This window comes from Nematostella vectensis, chromosome 8 (genome assembly GCF_932526225.1).
Source record: "Nematostella vectensis chromosome 8, jaNemVect1.1, whole genome shotgun sequence".
NCBI lineage: Eukaryota > Metazoa > Cnidaria > Anthozoa > Actiniaria > Edwardsiidae > Nematostella > Nematostella vectensis.
In genome coordinates, this window is record NC_064041.1 from 10,482,405 (window position 1) to 10,508,065 (window position 25,661).

Below are 25,661 nucleotides of genomic sequence, written 5' to 3' on the forward strand. Positions count from 1 at the left end.
AAGTATGAATGAAGTTATGCATACAGGATGAAGTTATGTGCAATATGTATAAAGGTTTCAGCATTATTATACGATATGACGCCAACGGAAAAAAATAGAAGTTTTGAAGACATGATCTTAAAAATAAACATAAACAAAGAATTGCAATTACGTTCTGCTATAAGAGCGATGTACCCAAATAAAGTTCACTTTACATAAGTTTAGGGTATATTATGCCAAAAGAAAAAGAATTCAAACTTTTGGTTTTTGTAATAGCGCAAACTAGATACGCGAGACAAGATCAAATGCTTCACATACGACTGACTTTTTTGTACAAAGATAAACACTATCCTACACAGGTTAAATCCATGACTTTAAGCAAGCAAACACTCTATATCACTGAAGATGATACAACGTACCAGCGTTCCCAGTGTTTTGCATGGACTCAGAAACAGGTTAATTAAAAGGAATGGGACCTCCGGCTTGCGTTCTTATTAGAGAATACGAGGGATTGAAATAGTCCACAAAAATCATTTATGGCCCATGGTAAAAATGTCCCTTTGATGACATTACCTTTGCTTACCTGATATTGCTGCTCGAGAAGTCAAGACCATCATCAGGAACATTAAGCAACAGCCGAAATATAACATGATATAGGTTAGTTAGTTAACTCGGCATCACTAGTCTTATAGTGCTTGTTGAGTCGTAGAAAGCGTTCGCTTGCTAGGATATCGTTACCTCTGGACATATTTGTACGATTACTTGTGTAATGACGCATAAAGTCTCGTGTTGGTTGACTTAATTCAATGCATCATAACAAAAGCCGGCCCCGAAAACAAATGTTTATGCAAATGATTTTTAGCGAGACATGATGCACCTCAGGCTCCCAGCGGTCATATTTTAGACAGCTCAGTGATGGATCCGCATCCGCTTTTACAGTTTACGGGACGAAATATTAGACTTGCTAAGTGAAGAAAACACGCACAGGGGGCAGCCTTTTACATGCCAAATACGCACATGAGGACATCATAGATTTTTTTTTCTTGTCCGTGAAAGACGCGCAGGGATATGACGGTTACGCATGCGTCGTAGTGCTTACGGCTGTACTTTTTTGCTGTTTTCCTCCGGCTATTACGAAGGTCCGCACTCAAGTCTAGCTGTGACCGACTTGTGGGCAAGCATGCGAAATAGGGGGCGGAGCCAACGCTCTTATAGCGCGCGACACGATATTGAAGTGCAATGAGAGACGTGACGTTATCTCCGGATAACACCGAGAGCGAGGCGGTGGTGCGTATACATGATTATTTTTAAAAATTAAAAAACTTGACGATCCTTCAAAGATAAAATTGTTATTACTGAAAACAAGATTTTTCAAAATATTGCACTTACAAACTTTCTTATTTTTATTTGATTCGGTACTTAAAACAAAATTCTTAAGCTCTCTTTATTTCTGGTTCATTGGTATTTTATGTGTTTGTCCATTGATGGACACAAAACTATTAAAATAAAAACTCGGATACACAAATAAAATGATAAGCAACCACTTCCGATTCCGTTCGGGCCATTAGGCGACCCTAGCTGTTTAGAGTCCAGTTTGCTGTGTTGATGGTTGCGCCAGTGAAGTCGACTTGGTCGACGATCGTTTTCTTCCAAATCTCCCTCGCAGTAAACCGAGAGTTCTTTTGTTTGTCGCGAAGGCGAGGAAGATGAAGAAACCTAAGCGAAAAACGAAACAAAAAGAAGATGCAAGATACAAGACAAAGTAGATAAAATATATCTGTTTATGACTGTTTATCTATATATACTTTTGTGTGTGTGTGTCTTATCGGGTTATGATTGGTTGAAGGCAATCACGTGAGACCTTTGTGTTTTGGCGAGATGTCCATCGATCACCATTATGGAGGCATGCCGCAAACACAGGTAACCCACCTTGTAAACTGTTGAGAATGACGTAGGGGTACTGCAGATATGGCGAGGTCACAAAGGTAGAGATGAGGCCCAGTAACCATGGAAACCCCATGGCAGTTGACAGCTTAAGGCACATGAGGGCGTGGTGACTTGCTGACGACACGTGACTATTTGGCCGCGCCATTGAAGAAGACTAGGGATAAAAAAGCATTAAATAATTGAGTTTTTGTGGCAGTATTTTCTTTACTACAACGAAAAAATTGCAGCGTCCAGATCTAACGCTGTTCATCTCTACCGGCCAAAACCAGCCTTAGTAATAAATCATTAATGCAAAATTGACACCATATTCTTAAGTACTATTGGCATTACACAAAGGTTTAAAATGCCTTGGAAAAACGAATCTAAGCAATGTTAAACATAGCCAAAAAAATAGGTTATGGAAAATAGCCGAAATTGAATAGGTTAAAGCCTCTCGCGGGTAATTGTTTTAAAAAAATTGTTCAAATTAAAGCCCGTTAAGTGCGATCGAACATATTCATCAATGATTCTAGTTCATCCCCGGAGACCAAGGGCGACGCGGAGACGTGCTTCCTGTGTCTCCGATCTCCGCGACGCTCTTGGTCCCCCAGGATACTTCTAGTTTACAAATTCTGAAATAAAAATTAGATATTAATAATCGGAGAGGCACGCACACGTGCAAATGAAATCGCAGTTTTGGGGGTTTGGTACAAAATCTAAAAAAACTGTATAGTTGCAAACCACTCCATTTTGCGTATACACCTATTTGAAAATACGTTGTCAGCGCAAATGGCAAATGGCAATTGCCAAATTGCAGTGCTACCACCTAAAATTACCAAGGGACTACTCACATTTCACCAAAAGCAGGAAAATGGGAATAACTTGTGGGATCAGTTTACTTGCTTTTTACTCTTAGGAGTAATTATACCTACAAGCCGTGATTGGTCGTATAACTACCATTTTCCATTCGCCATTTGCACCGGCAACGTTAATTGAAATAGGTGTATGAGGTCTGTCCTACTTATATGACAAGTGGACAACCGAATTTTCAATTTAAACGAATTTTAGAAAAAAATACCCACGAGAGGCCTTAAGTTGCGACTGACTGCTTCTATCTCAATATTTCATCTGGGTATTGCCTCCTTCTCGGCTGCTTTTGGGAATGATGAGTAAAGAGTGTGCATTTGTAAAATTACCTCCGTACGCCGTATGCCCACCATGGTCCTAGCAAGTGCGCATGCGTTGAAGACTATCACCATGGCAATAGGCACGTGGAATGTGACGATGAGAGGAACAAGCTCCGTGATCCAGCAGTACACCCCTGTGCCTGTTGGGGCAAAGTTACAAAAGTTCATGCATTTATGCCCAAACACCTTGAATATTCGCTGTTTTACGGGATTTTGCCGTGTAATCTGGAGAGCCATGCCTTCCATCCCCTGAGTACTTCTATATCAGACAATACTTCAATATCAGACAATTAAAAGTTGTGGTTTTAGATTACGAGAAGGCATGCGGACTAGGCTGTTGCCATACGATTAATGAACGTCCAAGAAACCGTCGAGGATCATAAAAGGAAAAAAGTATAGGACAAAGAAAATCCAGGAGACAAAATAATATTAGCGGCCAAAAAAACGAAAAGACACAAAAGCACCTTTTCTTTGCCTTGTCGATCTTCCTCTCACCCCAATCCCCCTTTCCATCCACCTTCCCTTATCATATATTCAAAGGACAGTGCTGGAAAACGCAAGACTAGTTCCAGTACCGCGCGGTTAAACCAGCCTTTTTGTTTTGAAATGGCGGCATTTTACCGGCAAACTGTCACATTTTGGCGAATGCTAAGAAAACTAAACCAAACATAAGGCTATAATTTTCTTTATGACTCCCTCACTATCACACAAATCTGTCATCTTTTGTACAGTATGGTTTTTATGCTGTACAATTAGTCAAAACAGCACCTTTCGTACCTTTACCCGGACGATTCAACACTACGATCGTGCTTGTTTTCGCCAGAGCACGCGCATGCGCATACGTTATTTAGCACTGTCTATCCAAAGTGCACAGCGTCTGTCTTGTTAAAGTTGAATGAGAGGAAGACAATGAATGCCCCCTTATTTTCTTATCTTTCCTTTTCACTTGTTTAACTCCCTCTCTTCTCCCCCTTTCCCTCTTCTCACCATATCCAAAGTGCACGGCATCTGTCTTGTCCAAGATGATTGACAGGAAGACAATGATGACGGGAAGAATGAACGCTGCGCAGCAATACTTGATGAATGTCTTGAGAGAGTTGCTGACTTGCTTCACCGCTAGAGGGTAAGAAATGTCCATGAGACTGTTGACTTGGAGGCGGGGCATGGGGCCGGAAAAAGGTGACTGGAAATAGAGGGGCGGACCTCCATAGAGCCCAGACGTTAGTTAGAAATAGAGCCCAGATAACAGGGGATATACTTTCATGAGTGGAAAAAGAGTGGCGGACCCACATAGAGCCCGGTCTGTAAACTTTATACGCAAAATAGATACGTATATAATGACCATTAAAATTATTCTTTAGTTCCTCTCCGCTCTTGACATAAGACATACAATATCCGCGATCTTGTTTCCAAAGGTACATACCTTTAGAAGCAAACGTCTTCATGACGTCATAAGCCATGACACTCATCCACGAGAAGGAAGCCAGTAGGAAGTAATGTACGATGACAGCTACGGCCACACAGAAACCGCTTATTTGGTTGAAACCGAGCGTGAGGAAGAAGACTTGATAGACGAGGAGGCAGAAGACAAGACTCATCAGAATCTTGCCCGGGACGTTCCTCAACTCTTTTAGCAAGAGGTACAACAAGAGAAGAGCGACTTCCGTCAGAAGAGACAGCCCTGTGAATACGTACGTAATGATCTGGAGAGTGGAGAGGGACTGGTCTCCAGTCTGCGGCTGTTGTGTGACTGATGTGTCACGCCAGCACAGGAAGACCGTGTCATTGATCACGATGTAGCTTCCATTTTCATAAATACGCTCCAAGTCTTTGTAGGTCACGACTATACTTCCGTTAGAGTTGAATGTTACATAGGAGATGTTCAAAATAGCGACAGTGCAGTTCTCACCCAGCAAAGAAAGCAGGGTTTGGTTGTGTTTGTCTTGGTGTTGTTTTATCAGTTGAGGCAGGTTGACGCATTGCAGTGTGAACGGGTCAAACACTTGTGAGCTATTACAGCTGTAGCTACCCGTTGTTTCCTTCTGCACGTCCCCGGAGATGGATATCTTGTAGCTGTCTCCCGCGTTCACGTCGAACAGGATCGTCAGGGCGGGGGGTGGGTTGGGGGGAGCATTAGTAGGGGGCGCCGGGCACCTTGCCTTGCACGTTTCTAGGGCAAACATACTAGTTAGTACATTAGTACCACTCGTTTTTAATAGCACTTTTAACTCCCGATAACTCGTAGCTTCAAGAGGAAGTCGGAAGTAGTATCGGAGTTATCGGTGGGAGTACGAGTTATCGGTCGTCAATTGCACTCATGAAAAAGCATAAAGATATTCTTGTCCGAACCCAGATAGGGTGGGGGGCAGGCGTTAGATCCCTCCCCTCACGAGGGAACTCCTTGGTAACAATAAGAACTACCAAAACAGACATAAAGAAGTCTCTGCTACTATTAAAGTAAGCAAAGTTTCTCTCTCATTATGATTCTGATAAGTTTAAAATAAATCTTGTGTAGTTTTATCCATTTTTTGTAATATTGTCTCGCTCGTTGTTTGTGTTTTTCTTCAATTCTGACGAATAAAATATTTCCGAAATGCCTTGATTTCTTTTCCTGCTTATAATGGTTTAGTTAACAGATTCATTGACGGTATTATCGTTCCATTTTGACGATTAGTATGATATCAGAATGAAACATATTTCCAAATATTTCTTTGTGGTGCATCATGGGCCATGGGTGCAAGGCCCCAACCCCCCCCCCCCCTACCCCCCTAACATTTGCATCCTTTACGGTTAACGACGCATTCCATTGAAAAGTATCTAATAATACGGTCGTCCCAGGTACATTGCATTGAGCGCTATTTTTTCTCTTTTGTGTGATTTTATGCTATTATTTTCGCAGGTAACAAGAAATGTGGGTCAAGAGATTTAGGAACGTTTTGCGCTATCAATAATGTAGCGCATCTGCATAATTTATTTTCGCGCTGCGATGAAAATGCTCATATTTTGAAACATGGTACAACATTATTGTACGATAAATAGAAATATTGGGTGGACTAGTCTAGGAATTTATTTGGGTTTAGAAATATACTTGAGCCCCAGCTTTCCCTTTTATACTGGAACCTTTGTGTTTAAACGAGGCCTTCATGCAAAGGAAATTATCTACTTTATTTAAAAAAAAATGATAAATAAAACATTCCTTCACTCTCATACCTGAACAATCAGTTCTTTCCTCTCCTCTGCACAGTGTACAGTGTGGGTTTCGTCGTGTTGTACTGTACCGCAGATCCGAAATATAAGGGAGAGAATATAATCCACAGATAGCACTTGTGAGCTGCGAGAGAGTCTTAAAATTTTGCCCTTCAACATTGCATGCCGGGTCCTTTGCCTTACATGACAACAGTTGATCCAAGAACTCCGAGCGGGGTTTGTATTCCCATGCGCATGCGCGCCGCACGTATTCCATCAATTCAGTTGTGGTAGTATTGACAGAAACGCCAGAAGAGTTCCGACATGTGATTGATAGCTGCCAATAACTCACATTCCTCACAGCATTACAAGACGCGCAGTACACGTTTCGATATGATACTTTTGTGCGCATATCAAATACAGGAATTCCACTGACCAGGTCTAAATTGCTCGCCGTCTCGTTACATTTGGCTATCATGCCATTGTTGAGGTAGTTGCTGGGGCAACCGCTGACGAAGATGTACGACGTCGAATTTTTATTGATGTCAACGCAGGATCTCTTGGGATCAGCTACAAAAAAGTCCCATTGGTAGTTATCTTTGCACCTAAAAAAATCCAATCCAACAAGAAATTCCAACATTATAACGCATAGTACATTGTATGAGATAAAGTTCTTGAAATATGTAAAAGATATAGGTTATTGGGCCACTCGCATCCTTAAATACGATGACCCAATTTAAGGGGATTGGGTTGCGCTGGAGGTTTGCTCTTTTATACGCCTGGAGCTTAGAGTAGAGTTTTTTCTAACCCCGTTTTCACAGGAACGGAAATCGGAATTTGAAAGCCCCTATTCGAGAGCTGAAAAATCCCTCTAAGTTCAAGACGACGTATTTCATTGTAACTTACTTGTCACGGTAGTCAAGGCAACAGTCACCAAGCTCCAAGCATATGTCGTCGCAGTAGCATGATTCCTGAATATTCGTTCTCAGTTCCCCACAGCGCCCATTGCACAGGTATTCCCTTGGCAGCAAAGCAGAGCATGTATCGGGTTCCCAGAATACCGTAGTGCTCAGTGCGGTCTGAAGGGCGTTGAAACTTATGTTTTGGCCGCGAAATGGGACGATTATGTCTTCTGATGATGAGAGATCATAATAAGATCATTCTATGATAATTCTAAACTTGAATTTTGCCAACAATATTAGGAATAATAATGATAATGATAATGATAATGATAATGATAATGATAATGATAATGATAATGATAATGATAATGATAGTGATAGTGATAGTGATAGTGATAGTGATAGTGATAGTGATAGTGATAGTGATAGTGATAGTGATAGTGATAGTGATAGTGATAGTGATAGTGATAGTGATAGTGATAGTGATAGTGATAGTGATAGTGATAGTGATAGTGATAGTGATAGTGATAGTGATAGTGATAGTGATAGTGATAGTGATAGTGATAGTGATAGTGATAGTGATAGTGATAGTGATAGTGATAGTGATAGTGATAGTGATAGTGATAGTGATAGTGATAGTGATAGTGATAGTGATAGTGATAGTGATAGTGATAGTGATAGTGATAGTGATAGTGATAGTGATAGTGATAGTGATAGTGATAGTGATAGTGATAGTGATAGTGATAGTGATAGTGACAGTGACAGTGACAGTGATAGTGACAGTGACAGTGACAGTGACAGTGACAGTGACAGTGACAGTGATAGTGACAGTGATAGTGATAGTGACAGTGACAGTGATAGTGATAGTGACAGTGACAGTGATAGTGACAGTGATAGTGATAGTGACAGTGACAGTGATAGTGATAGCGACAGTGACAGTGACAGTGACAGTGACAGTGATAGTGATAGTGATAGTAGTAGTGACAGTGATAGTGACAGTGATAGTGATAGTGATAGTGATAGTGATAGTGATAGTGACAGTGATAGTGATAGTGATAGTGATAGTGATAGTGACAGTGATAGTGATAGTGATAGTGATAGTGATAGTGATAGTGATAGTGATAGTGATAGTGACAGTGATAGCGACAGTGATAGTGACAGTGACAATGACAGTGACAGTGACAGTGATAGTGATAGTGATAGTGATAGTGATAGTGACAGTGATAGTGATAGTGATAGTGACAGTGACAGTGACAGTGATAGCGACAGTGACAGTGATAGTGACAGTGCTAGTGATAGTAAGAAGGAGAAGGATAGCGATAGCGATAGCGATAATGACAAGGTCTCTTGATAATGATAATGAGGTCGCGCAACAACGAATTTGGATGTAATGTTAACAAAACAGTTAACAAACACAGCTGCACCTAGTCAGCGGTATCCAAGCTTTCCAACAGTGCTTTGCGGTCCCCACTTAATACCTCGTCGTTGTGCTGAAGCCAGCACAAGTTGATGGTTGCTTGTATTTTTCATAAAAAATACAGCTATGAGGATATTAGGAGAGTGTCTCAGGACATCATGAAGTCTATTGGGGCATAATTGAGTGCTTTGCTTATGAATATGTGCAAGCAAAGGTGGATTCATGATGATTTTTGTTTGTTTGGCTTTGCCTGGATGAGAAAATAATTTTCTAATGAATCACCACAGCTCTCCTAAATGCTGTCTTTTCTGAAACCAAATTGATTCCAAAATTGTTTATACTGCTTTTCTGGGTCTGTATGACCTGGGATTGATTTGTTTGGCTTCGGGGTGAAAAGACTGGCCCTCCCCTCGTGAATTTTTCCCTGGATCTCCCAGAATGCTTTGCAATCCGTAAAGGCATCTTCGTGGTTTTACAAGCCTTCAAGGAGTGTACATTGTGTTTTGAGGCCATGGAAATGAACCTGGAGGATCAGAATAAAGGTATCTATTTGTGTCTTGAGCTGTGTTTGCTGATCTCTCTCCCTTGTGTGGTATTTTGAGCGTTTTATTGAGAGGGGTGATTCTGCTTTTCTTTCCTTGTTCTATTTGAAAGTTGTCAAAGAACCTGTGCTATTTGGCTTAAAAGTAGTTGCTAACACCTTGGTTGAATGCATATCTTCAAGACCATTTATCCCTTAGACTGATGCCTGAGTATCTTCATCTTGTTGTGTTTAGTTTGCATTTATGAATTTTTTGGGTTGTGAGTACTTCCCAAAGCCGGTACAAGCCGGTTGAGGGGTCAATGTGTTTACCAACACACCCTAAAAATTATGCTTGCCTCACTGCCTGAGAACAATGCCTTTTTCGCAAGCTTAAGTGCATACAACAGTGTAAGCAAATTCTGCTTGATAGACAAACAAGCCTCCATTAAGTTATGGCTGATATTCTAACAGATATTTTTTTATGTTAAAATCATTGGGGAAACCACAGGGGAGCCCAAATTCTATAAAAATATTCGCCTTTATAAATTCAAAGCAGCAGTGTCAACCCACTTTTGATACTTTTCCTGTATATTAACCGTCAAAGTAATCTTATCACAAAACCTTGCCTGAATCTGATGTTTTCTTGCGCATTTTTTTCTAAAATAGCTATGCATATCATCCCTATCAATGATTCCAGTATTGTCCAAGTAAAAAAATTCTATTTTCTAGGTTAAAGATATTCACTTGCTAGAAATGGCATATATGTAATCCAATCCACTGGTGTATGTCACAGCACAAGTCTAAAAAGGCTTAGTTATTTTGATTAAAATGTAGGGGTGGTGGATTAAATCGTTCAAAATCCATGCAAATAAACGAGGTCGATCGCTCCATCTTTATGCATTTCTTTGCATTTATTTCTACATTTGGAAGGAGGCATGAATAGAACGGGGCCTTAAGTTAAGCAGAATTTATTGACAAGGGTTCTTAGGATTGATATTCAGAATCGGAAAAAAAAATTGAAAATATTTCTCATTGCTAGAATTTAGCAAATATGAATGAATGAATGCTTTGCATGCTGACTTGGTTGACAGCGAATAATTGCTGCTTGAACGACTGTCTATAAATAGTTATTCTACCGTTTGCTGTAAGTTTAGTTCGAAATACACTTTCTAAATGCTCTATTGGTATATGGTCTAGAATTTCTTGATATTTGGTGCCGATACAGCAAAAGCTGGGACTATTATTAAACTTGATAAACTGAAAAATTGCTAAGGTCGGAACCTATAATAATATCGAAGATCGAATGTCTTTAAGATACTAGACGTGTAGCACTTGGCCCTCACTGGAATGCAAGTAAAAGAGAACGCGACTGTTTGTGTTTCGAACACATTTGTTTGTCCGATTCTGCGTACTGTTACCCTATGTCTTCAAGTAAAAACAGCGTTCCAAAAGACCTTAACAATAGTTCAGTTCCTTCTTACCTGGCATGACTAGAATGGCCAATAGCAGCGTTAGATGCACTCTTACCCCACAGCTCACCACCATGATTGCTTAGCAAAAGATTTCCAGATCTTTTCGAGTCGTCTTCGTAATATAACCCGTTGCTTTTTGTTTCTTTATTTACCATATGAGTGCTGATGATTTATCATTTTCCTCAGTGGTCTAATATTGAAATGTTCACTTCGCCTTCAGACCACAATATCATACATTCTTGAGCTTTAGTCGGCTGTGACTTCGTCAACTTTTTCAACTCGGCAGTTAGATCTACCTCTATTTATTCATATATTGATGGTTAAGATAAAGAAAGGGCGGGGGTGGGGGTGGTGGGAGGGTGAGCTGCCGAATGGTTTCCCAACAAAGAGTGCTCTACAAGTGTCTTTATTAGATGAGTCTTGTAAATATTGATGGAAAAAGAGCGGCCGGATTATGTCGAGAGAAGAGTTTAGTAATCTACTCCATGTATTATGATGTTAGGAACTCGATTGAGAATCGTCTCAAATTTGAGAGTGGTTATATGACAGCCACGTTTATTATGTCGAATGACAGAAATGGAAAACCCGGGATTCCGCATAGATTTAAAAATAGGTGTAATTTAGTTCGAAAACTTTACCTTCAGTTATCAATTATAAATTGTGTAATTTTGTGTTGCTGTTAAGAGAAAGCAAAGCAAATAAATTAATTGGCTAGTCACAAAGGTTATATATATAATCCGCCTCCGTTATTTTGTACACCATGCCGAGTCCTGCTTGTAAGACCGTGCTCTATAACTGTTGTTTCAACAGTCTGACGTGATTAGCGGAATTGTAAATGAATTTTCAACACACTATGGGGTATGGGTAAGGCAACAACATTTGGAGAGAGGGGTAATTGATAAGAGAATTAGATATAGGTTTAGTGGGAATTTTGTTTTTGAAGCTCGCATGACAGTGAATAAAACCTGCCAATATTCTGCCATCAGATTTGCTCAGCGTACCACAGCGACACCGATATTAGCCCTTCCCGAGAATCGACGCGGCAGGAGCACGACTTGCGCTAAGAGATCACGTGACTATTTGGCTGGCAAGCGCGCGCTCAGTCTTCTATGAGCCGTATTCAATGCAAATGAATGCAAATGACGATGAAACAATCGACTCGATTCATTTGCATGCATTTGCATTGAATACGGATCATGGAAAATACGACGTTTGAACTTAGCCTTAGTGGCAAAATAACAGCAGCAAAAAGCAACTTATTCACCGCTTACGAAAATAGCCAGAATTCTTTTTTTCAAGAAAGATTTTAGTTTCATTTAAATATTTAATTTTTTCGTCGTTCTCTGGTGTGACGGGAGCAGTTATTTCTAGTTTTTTTTTATTATTTTGTTTTGAATATGCCACCCGGAAAGGTCACATGATCTCTTATAGAAAGTCCCCTATTGATTACCAGAATCTTCTTTATTTCTATGGATTCCGTATAATGATGTGAGTCGTTAATAATTCCCGTTAATTCTCGAGTTTTCCCGGAAATTGTCTGGTTTGACTTTCTCGCGTGCTCTCACCTCTTGAGCGGGACACGAATGTAATGTTAGTATAAATTTTAGCAATCGAAATAAATAAAGCCCTACTCAAAACGAAGAGATTTGTCGGTTCAGAGAAATATGAATATGAATATGCTATGAAAGAGACATGTTCGTTCATGAAATTAAACTTCATCGAGACGTGAGTCTGAATATATTAGTGAGTTTTGAATTTTTTTCTTGTTAAAAAATGTCGACCCTCTCCCAATCTAAAGCACAAAAATGGTGACAAGTGTCTTTATTAGATGAGTCTATAAGGCGGAACCTCCCAAATTAGTTCCACCTCACTTAAAAGGCGTTCTTCACCTAAAAGGCGACCAAAATTAATGGCCCTTTCCCAGAACATAAAAATCCCAGAACATAAAATTATACCCTAACCCGTCGACTGCTCGTTCTCAGAGTAATGGCGGACTCCAAAAGTGCTTTTGACCTTGCGTTAGCAGAATCAGAGAAATCGTTTTCTATAACATTTAAAAAATATATATATTTTCCTCTCCTCATTTTCTTCGGAAAAATTCCGCGTGATACTCAGATTAGATATTCAAATGCCTTGTCCAGGCCGGTCATTGCGTTTGTTTATTTCTCATTGGTATCGTTTTTCAAAGCGAAGATCTACTAGTTATACAAAGGCGTTGGATGTCATAGAAGCTGCTTAATACTACGGACATTATTAGTAGTAGCTACCAAATATTTAGACAGACCAGGTGCCAAATATTCTAGAAATTTGTCTGTGAGAGCACGAAGAATGCTTGGGGTTGTCTGCGCCACGTCGCGCGAGTTGTTGATTGAGTGAGCTTATAAAATAATGGCATTTGTGTTCAAGCAGCGGTTTGTCTATTTAGAGGAAAAATCCTGTAGTAAATTGGTGATGTGAATATCCTGTAGTAATTGTGGATCTCTTCCCTGCTAGCAGAGGCCTCTTTTCTCTGTATTTCGCTGGGCTGGAGTTCGCGAGGAAAAGATACCTCTGCCATGGGTCGAAAATGTTTCTGTTGCGCATGCGTGAGCGTTAATAAGCGACCGACGTGCCAAAACCCGTACCATCGCGCGAAAGCTGTCAATATGCTAATATGCTTTGCATGGGTTTAGTCGAAAATCATGAATCAAACTCCGGTTAGTTCTCCTCTTCGAAAAAAGAAAACAACTATTCAATTTCAATCACCTAAAACGTCAATAAAAAGATTGAACAACAAACGCAGCAAAGACGGGTTTTGTCTTGTTTGTGGGATTAATTTCAAGACATCTGGGCAGGCGAGTTTCTTCAATGTAAATATCGCACAGTTGGATTCGAAGAAAATGTTACAAAACTTTTTGGTAAACTTAGATCAGATTTTTATTTATTTATTTATTTATATATTGTAATCCGCAAAGCGTGAGCATGAGGCGGATATATAAAATTACAATAACAAAAGGAAATGAAATAAATGTAAAAGGAAAAAGAATACAAAATAAAGTAATAATGTAACACTACTGTCTCTTCATTTTAACATTATATGCAAAATTCACTGGATATTCCCAGAAGAATATGCAAAACCTGTAAACGGAAGATTGACTCGTTAGTCAAAAGAGAGAAAATTCTGAATGAAGATAAGGCATTGAATGGCTTCTTTTATAATTCGTCGCGTGATATTTCTACGGAGGACGCCGTTTCGAATGCGGGCTTATATGCATGCGCTGGTCATTGTGGGCTCAAATAGTGGCCAGTAATTAATGAATGGAGCATGCGCTCTGGATCTCGTCCACGATCGTGGACGGCGGTTTGATCAAACGAACTTGCGACCCATGGCAGAGGTCTCTTCCTCGCGAACTCCAGACCAGCGAAATACAGAGAAAAGAGGCCTCTGCTAGCAGGGAAGTGGATCTCCAGTCATATACTTGTATCGTAAATCTCCTGAGCCGTGAACTATCTTTGCGTTTCAAATCATTTAGCATAAAGTTACCCTCACCGAGGTTCGTCGTTACTAAAATTATTAACCTTGCATATAACACCAATGTAGTTTTGTTTTACATAAATATTATTTCTAATTTGATTTGGGCATTTAATTGTGCCACCACGCGAGTCATTGGAAAATTGACAGCCGACGTATTTTGACTGACATGAAAGGGGCGGCAGGCGTCGCGTCTAGTATTTGTGTCAGGCGTACTTTTATTTTTTTCTCTCCAACTTTTGAAAAATAAAATCTTTTGAAAAATAAAATCGCTTTAATTGTGCCACCACGCGAGTCATTGGAAAATTGACAGCCGACGTATTTTGACTGACATGAAAGGGGCGGCAGGCGTTGCTTCTAGTATTTGTGTCAGGCGTACTTTTATTTTTTCTCTCCAACTTTTGAAAAATAAAATCGCCTGATACTCAGGCTAATAAAGGGGCGGCGGAGCAGGCCTTAAACACTACCAAGCCAGGAGAAAAGATGATTTCGAGCCTATTTTTTTGGGGTGTAAATAATATTGTATAGGAGGGTCTGGGGGCATGCTTTCCCAACTGAAATTGTGCCATTTTCAAATACATGAAAGGCTAATTATTGCTAAAACCTATCCAAACCGGAAAGTTACTGGGGTGGGGGGGAGGAACATGACATGAATAGAAATCCGTAAATTTATTGATAGAAGTTAATAGAACCAAAACTGCAAAAGATGAAAATAGTAGAGGCCACATTTAAAGGGAAAATGATTTTCAACGTCAGCCAAACGAAATAACGAAAGGGCAAGCAGAAGGCGCATCACATTCATTCTATTTTGTAGGAGGTCTGTGGCTCTTCCCAGAATAAATTGAAATGACTTTTAGGAGGCTCGGAAATTGATCAGAATACTTGTTCAAAAAAGGCCCTCCCCTAAACCCGTATCATAAATTGAGGCCCTCCCACAAACATGGCAGCTCCCCCATTAAATAATGACCCTTCTCTTAACCCATGTTGCTCACAATCAATAAATTGTTGAAACTACTCTTATTATATTCACCAGCGGCGTAGATTTTTAACAGGAGGGGGCCCAAAAGGAATTTTCTCCTGTATTTTAGATAATGTCTCATACATTTACTGTATCTTTGACTGCTAAAAGAGGGGGGAGGGTCCCCTTGGCCACCCCCTGGACATGCCCCTGTTCCCTGTTCGAAATATTTGTTATATTAATTAGAATCCGGGTTTAAATCCTTACAAAGACTAAAAATAGTGAAAGTGTCGTTTATAGAAGATAACAGAGGGGTTGAATTCAAGACTTTAGAGTCGATCAGGATCTGCTTGTAGGACCATTCATAAGCGGAAAATCATCACCATCTGCCTTATTACTTCTAACGTGCTGAAAACAAACAGGTCTGTTCTTCACTAACGAAATAGGCAATTTTACCGTCTTTCTTTAGCTTTAATCAGGGCAGGTATCTTTAACTTTCTAGAAAAATTCTTCCTCTGCCTCTAATCTCGGAGCTTGCTTTTTAGCGAAAAGGTTGGGGAAACTGGGCTGTTCTCTTTACCTTAACTGTTTACTTCAGCTATCAACCTTAGACGCTGACGCTGGTTAACTATTTTCTAGAATGCAAGTGAAGACAGAAAAAGCCCGTGACTCAGCCATGGTTGCAGACCTTTATTTTAGATGTTGCTATTTACATTTCTATCTACAAAATCATAAAAAATTCGAAAATGTCTGTACATGATTTACACTCGAGTATGAAACGCGTTAACAAGGGATAACGTTGGGCTATTACAATCTAACCAAGCGATATGCTAAGTCATCAAGCACGGGCACCATGGAAACCGTGTCCACCTCCGAGCAGTGTTTCATCTTCCTTTTTCTGAAGATAGAAAAAAAAAATTTTTAGCTTTGAAAATTGCTGGGGTAGATCTGATTTGTTAAAATGATAAAAAAAAAAGCTGCCAAAGAGACTAAGAACTTCATAGTACTGTATCATAAAACAAATCATAAAACAATCCGAGTTTTAAGAATTTTAATTTTAAGTACGTAAGGGGTGAGTACGGTATAGGTTGACTTACTAAGAACTCTGTCCCATTTCTTTATACGGGCGTACTCTTCCGGCATCCAAGTCTCCGGTCTGCTTAGTAGCCTAAAAATGAACAAGTAATTCTGGTGAGATTACAGTAAGAGGACTTTTGCTAAGTTCAAACGTCGTATTTAACCATGAGCCGTATTCAATGCAAATGCATGCAAATGAAGATAAAACAATCGACCCGATTCATTTACATGCATTTACACAGAATACGGTATACGGATAATACTATGTTTGAACTGGATTATAAGAAGGTGCGAGGCAATCAGACGGATTACCTCAGTCGTGCGCTGGATCATGGAAAGGTCTGAGGCATTTTTAAGATCTAGGGCTCGCGGTGGATCTCAGGCTTTTGTGGGGTGGATTGAGGAAAGACCATGAGAAGATCCGAGGAATTCACATGGATCATGGGATGGATCGGTGGATCTCAGGCTTTTGTGAGGTGGATTGAGGAAAGACCATGAGAAGATCCGAGGAATTCACATGGGTCATGGGATGGATCGGTGGATCTCAGGCTTTTGTGAGGTGGCTTGAGGAAAGACCATGAGAAGATCTGAGGAAATTCACATGGATCATGGGATGGATCGGTGGATCTCAGGCTTTTGTGAGGTGGATTAAGGAAAGACCATGAGAAGATCCGAGGAATTCGCATGGATCATGGGATGGATCGGTGGATCTCAGGCTTTTGTGAGGTGGATTGAGAAAAGACCATGAGAAGATCCGAGGAATTCACATGGATCATGGGAAAATAGGTCTTACCCCGAGCTGGTTGAGAATGCTAGTGTAGTCATACAGCTTTCGGAAGCCCTTCGCGCGGGCGGCATCAGGCCTCTACAAGGAAAAACCAGCAACCAAGTTTGTAGCGTCACATTATTCCTTTCAGGTATTTGATTATTGGTTTTTCAATTTCCAAAAAAAGATAGAATGCCCAAGTCATGAATAGACAGATGTGTACCTTTTGACAGTTTCCATGGAGATTGCAATGCCCTTCTCTTTGAATCGGTTATAGACATCTTCGCATTCTTCAGAGGCGGCGATACCATCATCGTCCTACGTCACGTGATAAGGTAAGTACAGCGGGGGTTTACTCCAGAAATCCACACTTCTCACATAGCCTGATCTCATTTGGGGTTTATTTGGAAATAGGTTCTACGGATTCTGAAGGTTTTATGTTCCACTAGTTCCGACTGCAAATAAGGCTACACGAGAGTGGGCTAAACGAGATCAGGCTACACGAGGTCAGGGTACACGAGGTCAGGCTACACGAGGTCAGGGTACACGAGGTCAAGGTACACGAGGTTAGGGTACACGAGGTCAGGGTACACGAGGTCAAGGTACACGAGGTCAGGCTACACGAGAGTTGGCTACACGAGGTCAGGCTACACGAGGTCAGGCTACACGAGGTCAGGCTACACGAGAGTTGGCTACACGAGGTCAGGCTACACGAGGTCAGGCTACACGAGAGTTGGCTACACGAGGTCAGGCTACACGAGGTCAGGCTACCCGAGGTCAGGCTACACGAGGTCAGGCTACACGAGGTCAGGCTACATGAGGTCAGGCTACACGAGGTCAGGCTACAGGAGGTCAGGCTACACGAGGTCAGGCTACACGAGGTCAGGTTACACGAGGTCAGGCTACACGAGGTCAGGCTACACGAGGTCAGGCTACACGAGGTCAGGCTACACGAGGTCAGGCTACACGAGGTCAGGCTACACGAGGTCAGGCTACACGAGGTCAGGCTACACGAAGTCAGGCTACACGAGGTCAGGCTACATGAGGTCAGGCTACACGAGGTCAGGCTACACGAGGTCAAGGTACACGAGGTCAGGCTAAACGAGGTCAGGCTAAACGAGGTCAGGCTACACGAGGTCAGGCTACACGAGGTCAGGCTACACGAGGTCAGGCTACACGAGGGCAGGCTACACGAGGTCAGGCTACACGAGGTCAGGCTACACGAGGTCAGGCTACACGAGGTCAGGCTACACGAGGTCAGGCTAAACGACGGCTTATAGAAAGACAGAACACAGTGTACATACCGCTCCCCACACGAAACCGAGGTCTTGAGAGCTCAGGTCAGCAGCCTTCATAGAAAAGTTGCTTCTGGAAGTGATCCCTGCAAAGTCGAACACACGAAAGGATGTCTCAATATGAATATGACCACGAACGGTGACTAAACACAGAAAGACTTTGAAGTCACCCTTTTGCAATAATATCAGTATCACAATGTTAATATATTATCGCACATTAGGATCCGAAGAGTGATTCTGGCGTTACTTTAAAAAGATAAAACAGTTCAGACGTAAAAAAAGGCTTCAAGGTTTAATTAATTTCGATAATGTTACTAATAAAAAGCTGTATTGAGATTTGTTGATATCTGTAAGCTTAACTAAACTTTCTTGCAAGCATAACAACTATGACATCCTCCGTATAAAAAAACTAGTTTTTTTTCTGGTAACTAGACTTGTTAAACTTCGAAATTTTAGAGTAAGCCAACTGTACACTGTGTTCAATTTAGTGCAACTCGTGGGCGGCTCGACTCGAGTTTTTGATGTCCGTCCTTCCCAAAAACACAATAGGGTGATTTAGAACCACAACGCCGACAAGAGGACGCCGCCTCGCGCACGTTCATTGCGCGCGTACGATGATTTACCGGCGTCCCGCAAATAGGGTGATTTAGACCCTGTCCCAACGTATCCGTTTTCGTTGAAAAAAGAACCCTTATTGTTCCGTTTTCAAAAAGATCCGCGTCCACACGAAGCGTTTTCATTTTGATACGATCCGTCCCCGACCTGCAGAAACGATATGAATACGATTACGATAAGTTCTACAGCGCATGCGTAATCGTGCGCCAAGTGGGCTCGACCTGATATATCACGCCATCGTTTTCGAAAGGTTCCGTTTTCGTCCGTCCCCACGGCACCCAAAGGGTATCGTTTTCACTGTTCCACTCTGTAGTTTGTTTGCAAAATCGTTCCGTTTTCGGTCATCGTTTTAGCATTTCCGTGTGGACGATACCCGTATCCGTAACAAAAAGGTCGCGTTTTCAAAGAAGACGGAAACGCGGGGTCCACACGTATCCAGTGTTATGTAATCGATGTTGTCACTAAAAGAAAAACTAGTCTTATTTGAGATATATTCATATCTCATGAAAGAAAGAAACATCATATGACATATGAAAACATATGACAACTAAACTTGTTAGGTGTCATGTATGTATCAAGATAGGTGCAACGAGATGGTCACGTGATTGAAATTATTGAACTGAATTAAGCTTTGGTTTATAGCTCCGCTTATATGGACAGTGCCTTAATCCATATTTTATAACGTTAAATCAGTGCCTCTTTGTTTGTAAAAATGGTTGAATAATTTACGTTTTGTCGCAATCTCTGACAAATTTTCTCAAATTCTCTTATTACAACCTTAAATCCATGTACCTCTGTAAAGTCACGAATCAGCCCGCGCTATCGTTGCCCGAAGATTCCATACATCCCGTCCTACGCCACTCTCTCAATACACCAATCGAATTTTACTCCAATCACTCGATATACCACTCGTATCTTACGCTTATTACACCTATTAAACCATTTCACTAATAGCTCACTCCAGGCTTTGCAGGAACATATTTCTCCATTTACTTGAATTGCTGATTTCAACATGAGTAGATCCTACATCAGCCACCCGAGACAACTCTTAAACCACTCACTCCTAAACTAAGCCATAAACCAGGTGGCTCGTATTCCAGAAATCACTTTAGACTGTTTCTTACTAGAATGGATACGCAAGGAAAAACGCAAGAAAAAGACAAGTGCATCAGTGCATCACGAGCGGGAAGCGAAGAGATACAAACGTGGGAACATAAAAAAAAACAAATCAATAGTAAGTACTACAGTACCAGAAGTTCGAAACCTCTCCAATTTGCGCTTTTGCTATACGGGCGCATTGCACTGATTTGTAGGCATAAATGCACTACATTTCCAAGGAAGAATGAAAGTTTGATAAATGCTAAAATATCTCAAGGTAGGGCGTGGTCTCTCCAATATATGACGTCATACTACCTAATCTAATACCAATAATGCTGCTTCCAGATCGCAAGTTTCAATGAAATAAACCCGTGGAGCTTGAAGATATTATTGTGTCCCAATTGCGGACTGATTTTGAACAATTTTCAAATGAGCGTTTTTTGAGAAAATAAAGGATGTTCATTTTAGAGGTTTAATATATACAATATTAACCCGTATTATTTATACCACCACAAAACTTCGTCCAGGGAGGTAAATTCGACAACCGACTTGTCTAGTATTTTGCTTGATAAAATTGATGCCAAACCGATTAATTTTTTTTTAGATCGCGAGATTTCTTTTATAGAACGTGGATGATGCCTCGCCATCTTAGAGCTACCACGTCATTCAGCGCTGCAACATAAAAATGCGTCTCATATCCAATCTCCACCTACAATTTTTTTTCTAGATCACTGACCGAATACTTTGATGATTAATTAGCACGCTGTGTAAATTGAGTATTGCGATAAAGCCTAGTTACAAATGCGAATAATGTATAAAAGAATTTTGTTATCAGAATATTGACTATTCTCTCGCTTTATTGAAACATATCTTTTCTTGCTCAAATCAGCACTTTAGGTCGTTAAGTAGCTGCCCTAGGTTAAAAACTTATGCTCGCCTTTTTTTTTACAGTATTTGCTGTTTTAAAACGTTTTTATAGCCAGTTTCGGCGTTTATTTTTTAAACGCGCGCGTAAATTGTTTTCCCGCCATTCGATTGTCCCGCCTAAAAACGTAAAGTTCCCGGATGATCGCGTGCGCTTAACAAACGAATCTTCAAGTAACGAGAAATGTCCTAATATATGATCTGGCGCTTGAGTCCTAGAGCGAGCCGAGAGAGCTTAGTGGGTCAGACTGTTTTTATAACTATAAACGAACGGATGAAACTTCAAGCAATAGTTAATAATGATCTTTATTTCTTAGAGATAAACGCACATATCTCAAAGAACACAAACATAGCTCAATTACTACTTCCATCGGCTGATGTTGGGAAGCGAATGCAATATTTTCGAATGAATTTGGTAAATACAGTATTAAACTTTGTTTTTAGATTATTATTTCGAGATTTTAACACAATATGTGCCTTCCAATAATAAATGAAAACAATAACAAAGGCGTAGCTGATAAGGGCACTTAACTCGACAATTTTAGTAAAAGAGGTATGCGAATGGATGCTTTCTGTACTTTGCTAGGATGCCAAAATGGAGGGAGACAGTAGCTGTTTAAACTCGCGATTTTTCGCGACTTTCTTTCCTATCCGCGAAGTAAAAATTAACGCATTAAAAATACATGTTTGGTCCCTACTTCTGCTATTTAAAAAAAACGTGACGAAAATTATGTTCCCTACGGAGAGAGGTGGGCGAACATTTGACCCCTGGTGCGTGAGAATGGAGAAGGAAACAATAGGGGGTGAGATGGGTAGAAAAATAAGCACTTCTTGATGCGTGGGGAGGAAGTTAAACCAAAATAATACCCCAAATATAATATCCCTGATAAATGAATGCATGAATGGTGAGCGAATCATGAAGCATACGCCAAGCCTTTCCAATAAATTAAGTTTTCTTTTAATTAGGTTGAAGAACTGAAAATCTGTCTTTCCTTTACAACAATAGAGAAATGAGAAATAGAGAAATGAGAAATAGAGAAATGTGAAATAGAGAAATGAGAAATAGAGAAATGAGAAATAGAGAAATGAGAACAAGAGAAATAGAGAAATGAGTACCGCAGCTAAGTGTGGGAAATATCTAATGTTGTCATGAGTGCGTACAAGAGGCTGCACCTAGTACCTAAGAAAAATGTAATAGTTATAAAAAGTCATCTGGGACGTGCGCTACCGTGGTCACACAAAGGTTACAAAAGACATTTTTGATTGACACAAACTTTTATTTTAGTCTTTTCAAAATAAAAATTCTGTTAATGTGTTCTGATACGCAAGAAAGCATCGCTTTGCCTTGCTAGTTAACTAGTGATTCTTATTTCAATCAAATAGTAGGTTTTTGTATCCTTGATGGCTAAATTATCAAGGCGGTTACCGCGAGGCGCAGAGTAAAACCCGAGCTCAATCGTACAAAGGAAGGGAAATAAGGAGTACTCTTTGAAGAGTACGTGAGAGAGCGTAGAGCAGAGTAAAACCCGAGCTCAATCGTACAAAGGAAGGTAAACAAGGAAAATAAGGGAAAGCACTCTTTGAAGAGTACGTGAGAGAGCGTAGAGCCTAAAGGCATACGCGGCGAAAATAGTAGATACCTAACACAGGTAGGGAGAAAGTAACATGCGAAACACTGAAATAAATATAATAATGATAAATTCCCCAATTGTCCGGTTATTATTTAGCGGCTTAATGAGCAACCAAAATGCATCGCTTCTTTTCGCGCAGCTAAATACATTTTATGAATACCAGCTTGTGTTGAAATTGGTAAAATTTGACCCACAAACCTTCTCCTGAAATATATTGCACTCCTGTTCGGAAATTGATTTAAGCTCTACTGTATTTTGAGAAGCTCTGAAGCTTTAAAAATTCCGTGAAATGACCACAAAAACTATCAAGACTTATTACTCTATCTATCTACTATGTCAGGTGATAACTGCAAGTTGTCAATAGCCTTCAGACTGAACGTTTTGTCTAAAGGTGCTCTTGCGTAATTTGAGGACCGAGTCTTTAGAAATTACGCGGAACGACCACATTTACCACCCAAACTTATCCAATGACCTACAATATTTTACGTATTCTACGAGTAGAGAAAATTTTATCGAAAATTTATTTGTGAAGTTCTCATAATCAATGTTTATATTCAAACCTTAAAAGTACATAAACAAGACCCTCCATAAATGAAAGTGAGGAAAATTAGTTCCATTTTTCATTAGACTTGATTAACGTTAAGTATAAGACTTTACGTTGTTTTGTTATACTATCTGGCGTGTTTCCCACATTTTGTTAATGCCTCTGTATACGGAAACGAAATGCCGGGGAAAGGCAAATTTTCAGAGAAGAATAATGCAAATTATATCAAATGACAGTATTTTGCCGATGGCATCTTCTGTTTGGCCTTGAGACATTTGCAGCGGAATTTAAAAGGGCTTTTTTTGGCATTTTTGACGCCACAAAATGCATCTAGTTGTTGTCTATTTGGTTTTGATAACGACTTTCTTGAAAACAGTCTCGATTTTCTTTAAAAAAATGTACCTATTTTGAATTTAATGCAGTTCAACTTTACTTGAGAAAAGCAGTTTAACAAAACAGAAATTATACTTTTAACAGAAACCTGGAAAATCGCTCAGACAAATGTTTCAATTGTAACGGGAGACATTTTCTCACACGAAAAAAAGTAAAAAAAAGCTCTGAGTGTGAGCGTTTTTAGTAGCATTTGGCTGAATTTGAACATATCATACTAGGTAGATACAAGCTTTTAGTTAAATACTTTATACTAAGCAAATATTTATTAGTCCGATTATACACAACACTCAGTGAAACGAACCCCGTATAGAACGGACAAAACTGCCAAAAAATGTGTTTGTTATATAGAGGTTTGCTTTGTTTCATATATTATATATATTGAGGTGTTCGCTTAATGAATGTCCGTTATATGGAGGTTTCAATGTATCGTTTCTATTCTTTATTTATTACATAATTTTACAATCTATACATTATTATTAATTATCTCTTTCTAAGCTAGACATCCTAATTTTCTAGCGATCGATTAATCTAGAAACAGCATATTACAACATATTAACAGGATATTACAAGTCTTTACTCGTTAACTTATCTGGGCATTTGTCTCTGTTGTCTAGCTACGGTTGTCTAGCTACCGTTGTCTAGCTTTTTCTAGAGAAAACTAAGAACCATACCCTGTGATACCATCAGTTATTATAAGTAACCCAGGCAATTCAGTAGACGTAGTAAAAACATAGCATAGGAAATAAGCAGTATTATAGACATCATATCTAGCATTTTTTTATACAAGAAAACGGACTAATCCCTTTTCCTTTCAACAGAACTATATCCTGTGACAGAATACAGTGAGGAAAATAAAATAATCCAAGTAGAATAAATAAAGAACACCGAATGAAAATAATCATTAAGAATTAAATATACTTTTTTAATAAGGAACGTCTAATTTTCAGTCGAGGCATGCAAATGTTTTTAAGGATGTTGATAAATTTTAGTGTATATAAAAATTAATACCAGTTAATAAGAATTTTAAAAGAATTACAATAATTATCAATAGCAATAATAATTAAAGTTTGTTATTATGAACACAATTTGATTCTGTATTTTAGAACAACAATATTATTTTGCTGCTATCTGAGCCTAGGCATCTTCTTATCATGTTCTTAGAATTTGGTGAAATCTCAGGCTGGACTTTCTTATAGAAAAGGTTCTTAGAAAAAAAAATGAGTTTATCAAAGTTTGGTTGACTTTATCTGGAAATTTTTCTCATTGGACTTATCTTTTTTCGATAACTCTTAATTTTACCCTGTGGTAACCTATATTGGTTAAAATAAAATAGTCTACGTAGAAGTAATAAAAACATCGATCAAAAATGTGAATTATTAGATGGATATTGTACGTGTTTGCTGGTGGACACAAAGCGGTTGGACACGAGTAAGGAGAACTCCGGACTCCGCATGCCCTAGAGCAATAAATGTAAAATCAAAAGAAAACTGAACATTATTGGCCGGATATCACACGCATTTTGTCATATCTTTACATTTTTTACAAGGCGGCGGCGTTTCATTTGAGTCGGGTTTCATTTGATTGGGAGCGTGATGTACGAGGCCATAAGAGACCTTTGTCGGAAGACAGGAGGCCAAAATCACTGATAACAAGTCATCTCTTTACGAATTTAAAAGCATTAGAAAACACTGGTGAAGACGCCTTCTTAGCAAGGAGATATTCAGGATCCTGAGGCAGGAGGGAAAAAAAACAACAACAAAAGGAAAGATAATATGTTGAGGAAGCTTCATGGTACGTTTAGTACAAAATTACAAAACAAAATAGAAACAATAGTGACAATTCTACTGTCACTTATAATTGTCTCACAAACGCCTGAAGAAATCAAATATTTTGATTAAAATTGGCATTTGTTTTTTTCTTAAATACATAGTAGTCCGGATTTCAAGGCGACAAAGGAAATGGGTAAATTCTAAACTTACCACAACACGATCATAAGAGATAGCAACAGAGACCAATCACTTAATTAAAAATATCTTGGAGGCAAAAAAAGAAAAGAGAAACATTCGGGATTTTAACATGAATCTATAGCCCAAAGGAGTTTCAGCGGCGAATGTGTTTGTAGATCCGCGACGTCTTTACAAAAACCTCTACGAAGTTAGTTCATCATCAATCGACCAGTTCTATCCGTGATTTTTGTGTCAATCTATCACAGTAATTGGCAAATCACTTGAAATGGTCACAGACCAAAGTGGACAAG

The 25,661-nt window shown here is 39.6% G+C and overlaps 3 protein-coding genes across 10 annotated transcripts in view; all 3 read right to left on the reverse strand.

The window, feature by feature from the left end:
- LOC5503909 overlaps nucleotides 1-862 on the reverse strand; it is a 31,466-nt gene extending 30,604 nt beyond the window's left edge. For all 5 annotated transcript variants that reach the window (XM_048731165.1, XM_048731168.1, XM_048731166.1 and 2 more), the window contains exon 1: nucleotides 563-862. In XM_048731165.1, the coding sequence (XP_048587122.1) occupies nucleotides 563-629 (67 nt within the window). In that variant the 5' untranslated portion in view covers nucleotides 630-862. The remainder of the gene's footprint in view (nucleotides 1-562) is intronic.
- A 450-nt stretch (nucleotides 863-1,312) lies between these two features.
- Nucleotides 1,313-10,880, reverse strand: LOC116611687. Of its 2 annotated transcripts, XM_048731162.1 has the most exons (8): nucleotides 10,602-10,875; nucleotides 7,185-7,410; nucleotides 6,303-6,883; nucleotides 4,516-5,262; nucleotides 4,080-4,208; nucleotides 3,101-3,232; nucleotides 1,909-2,082; nucleotides 1,313-1,695 (listed from the first exon to the last, which is right to left on the reverse strand). In XM_048731162.1, the coding sequence occupies exons 1-8, from the start codon at nucleotides 10,663-10,665 to the stop codon at nucleotides 1,562-1,564; spliced, it is 2,187 nt and encodes a 728-aa protein (XP_048587119.1). In that variant the 5' UTR covers nucleotides 10,666-10,875; the 3' UTR covers nucleotides 1,313-1,561. The 2 variants fall into 2 exon arrangements, with proteins under 2 accessions (XP_048587119.1, XP_048587120.1); XM_048731163.1 differs by lacking the exon at nucleotides 1,313-1,695 and having other exon boundaries at nucleotides 1,950-2,083; nucleotides 3,102-3,232; nucleotides 10,602-10,880.
- Nucleotides 10,881-15,731: 4,851 nt separating this feature from the next.
- Nucleotides 15,732-25,661, reverse strand: part of LOC116611688 — a 30,013-nt gene continuing 20,083 nt past the window's right edge. For all 3 annotated transcript variants that reach the window (XM_048731370.1, XM_032372155.2, XM_032372154.2), the window contains exons 10-14: nucleotides 18,209-18,285; nucleotides 17,128-17,222; nucleotides 16,932-17,003; nucleotides 16,159-16,229; nucleotides 15,732-15,959 (exon numbers count right to left, since the gene is read on the reverse strand). In XM_048731370.1, coding sequence (XP_048587327.1) covers nucleotides 15,946-15,959; nucleotides 16,159-16,229; nucleotides 16,932-17,003; nucleotides 17,128-17,222; nucleotides 18,209-18,285 — 329 coding nt within the window. In that variant the 3' untranslated portion in view covers nucleotides 15,732-15,945. The remainder of the gene's footprint in view (nucleotides 15,960-16,158; nucleotides 16,230-16,931; nucleotides 17,004-17,127; nucleotides 17,223-18,208; nucleotides 18,286-25,661) is intronic.

Excerpts from the sequence above, each read along its gene's own strand:
- LOC116611687 (XM_048731162.1), bottom strand. The coding sequence starts at position 10,665 with ATGGTGGTGAGCTGTGGGGTAAGAGTGCATCTAACGCTGCTATTGGCC. Across the intron at positions 7,411-10,601 it reads GGCCATTCTAGTCATGCCAG|AAGACATAATCGTCCCATTT; the intron begins GTAAGAAGGAAC and ends TCTCATCATCAG. Across the intron at positions 2,083-3,100 it reads GGGCATACGGCGTACGGAGG|AGTCTTCTTCAATGGCGCGG; the intron begins TAATTTTACAAA and ends TTTTTTATCCCT.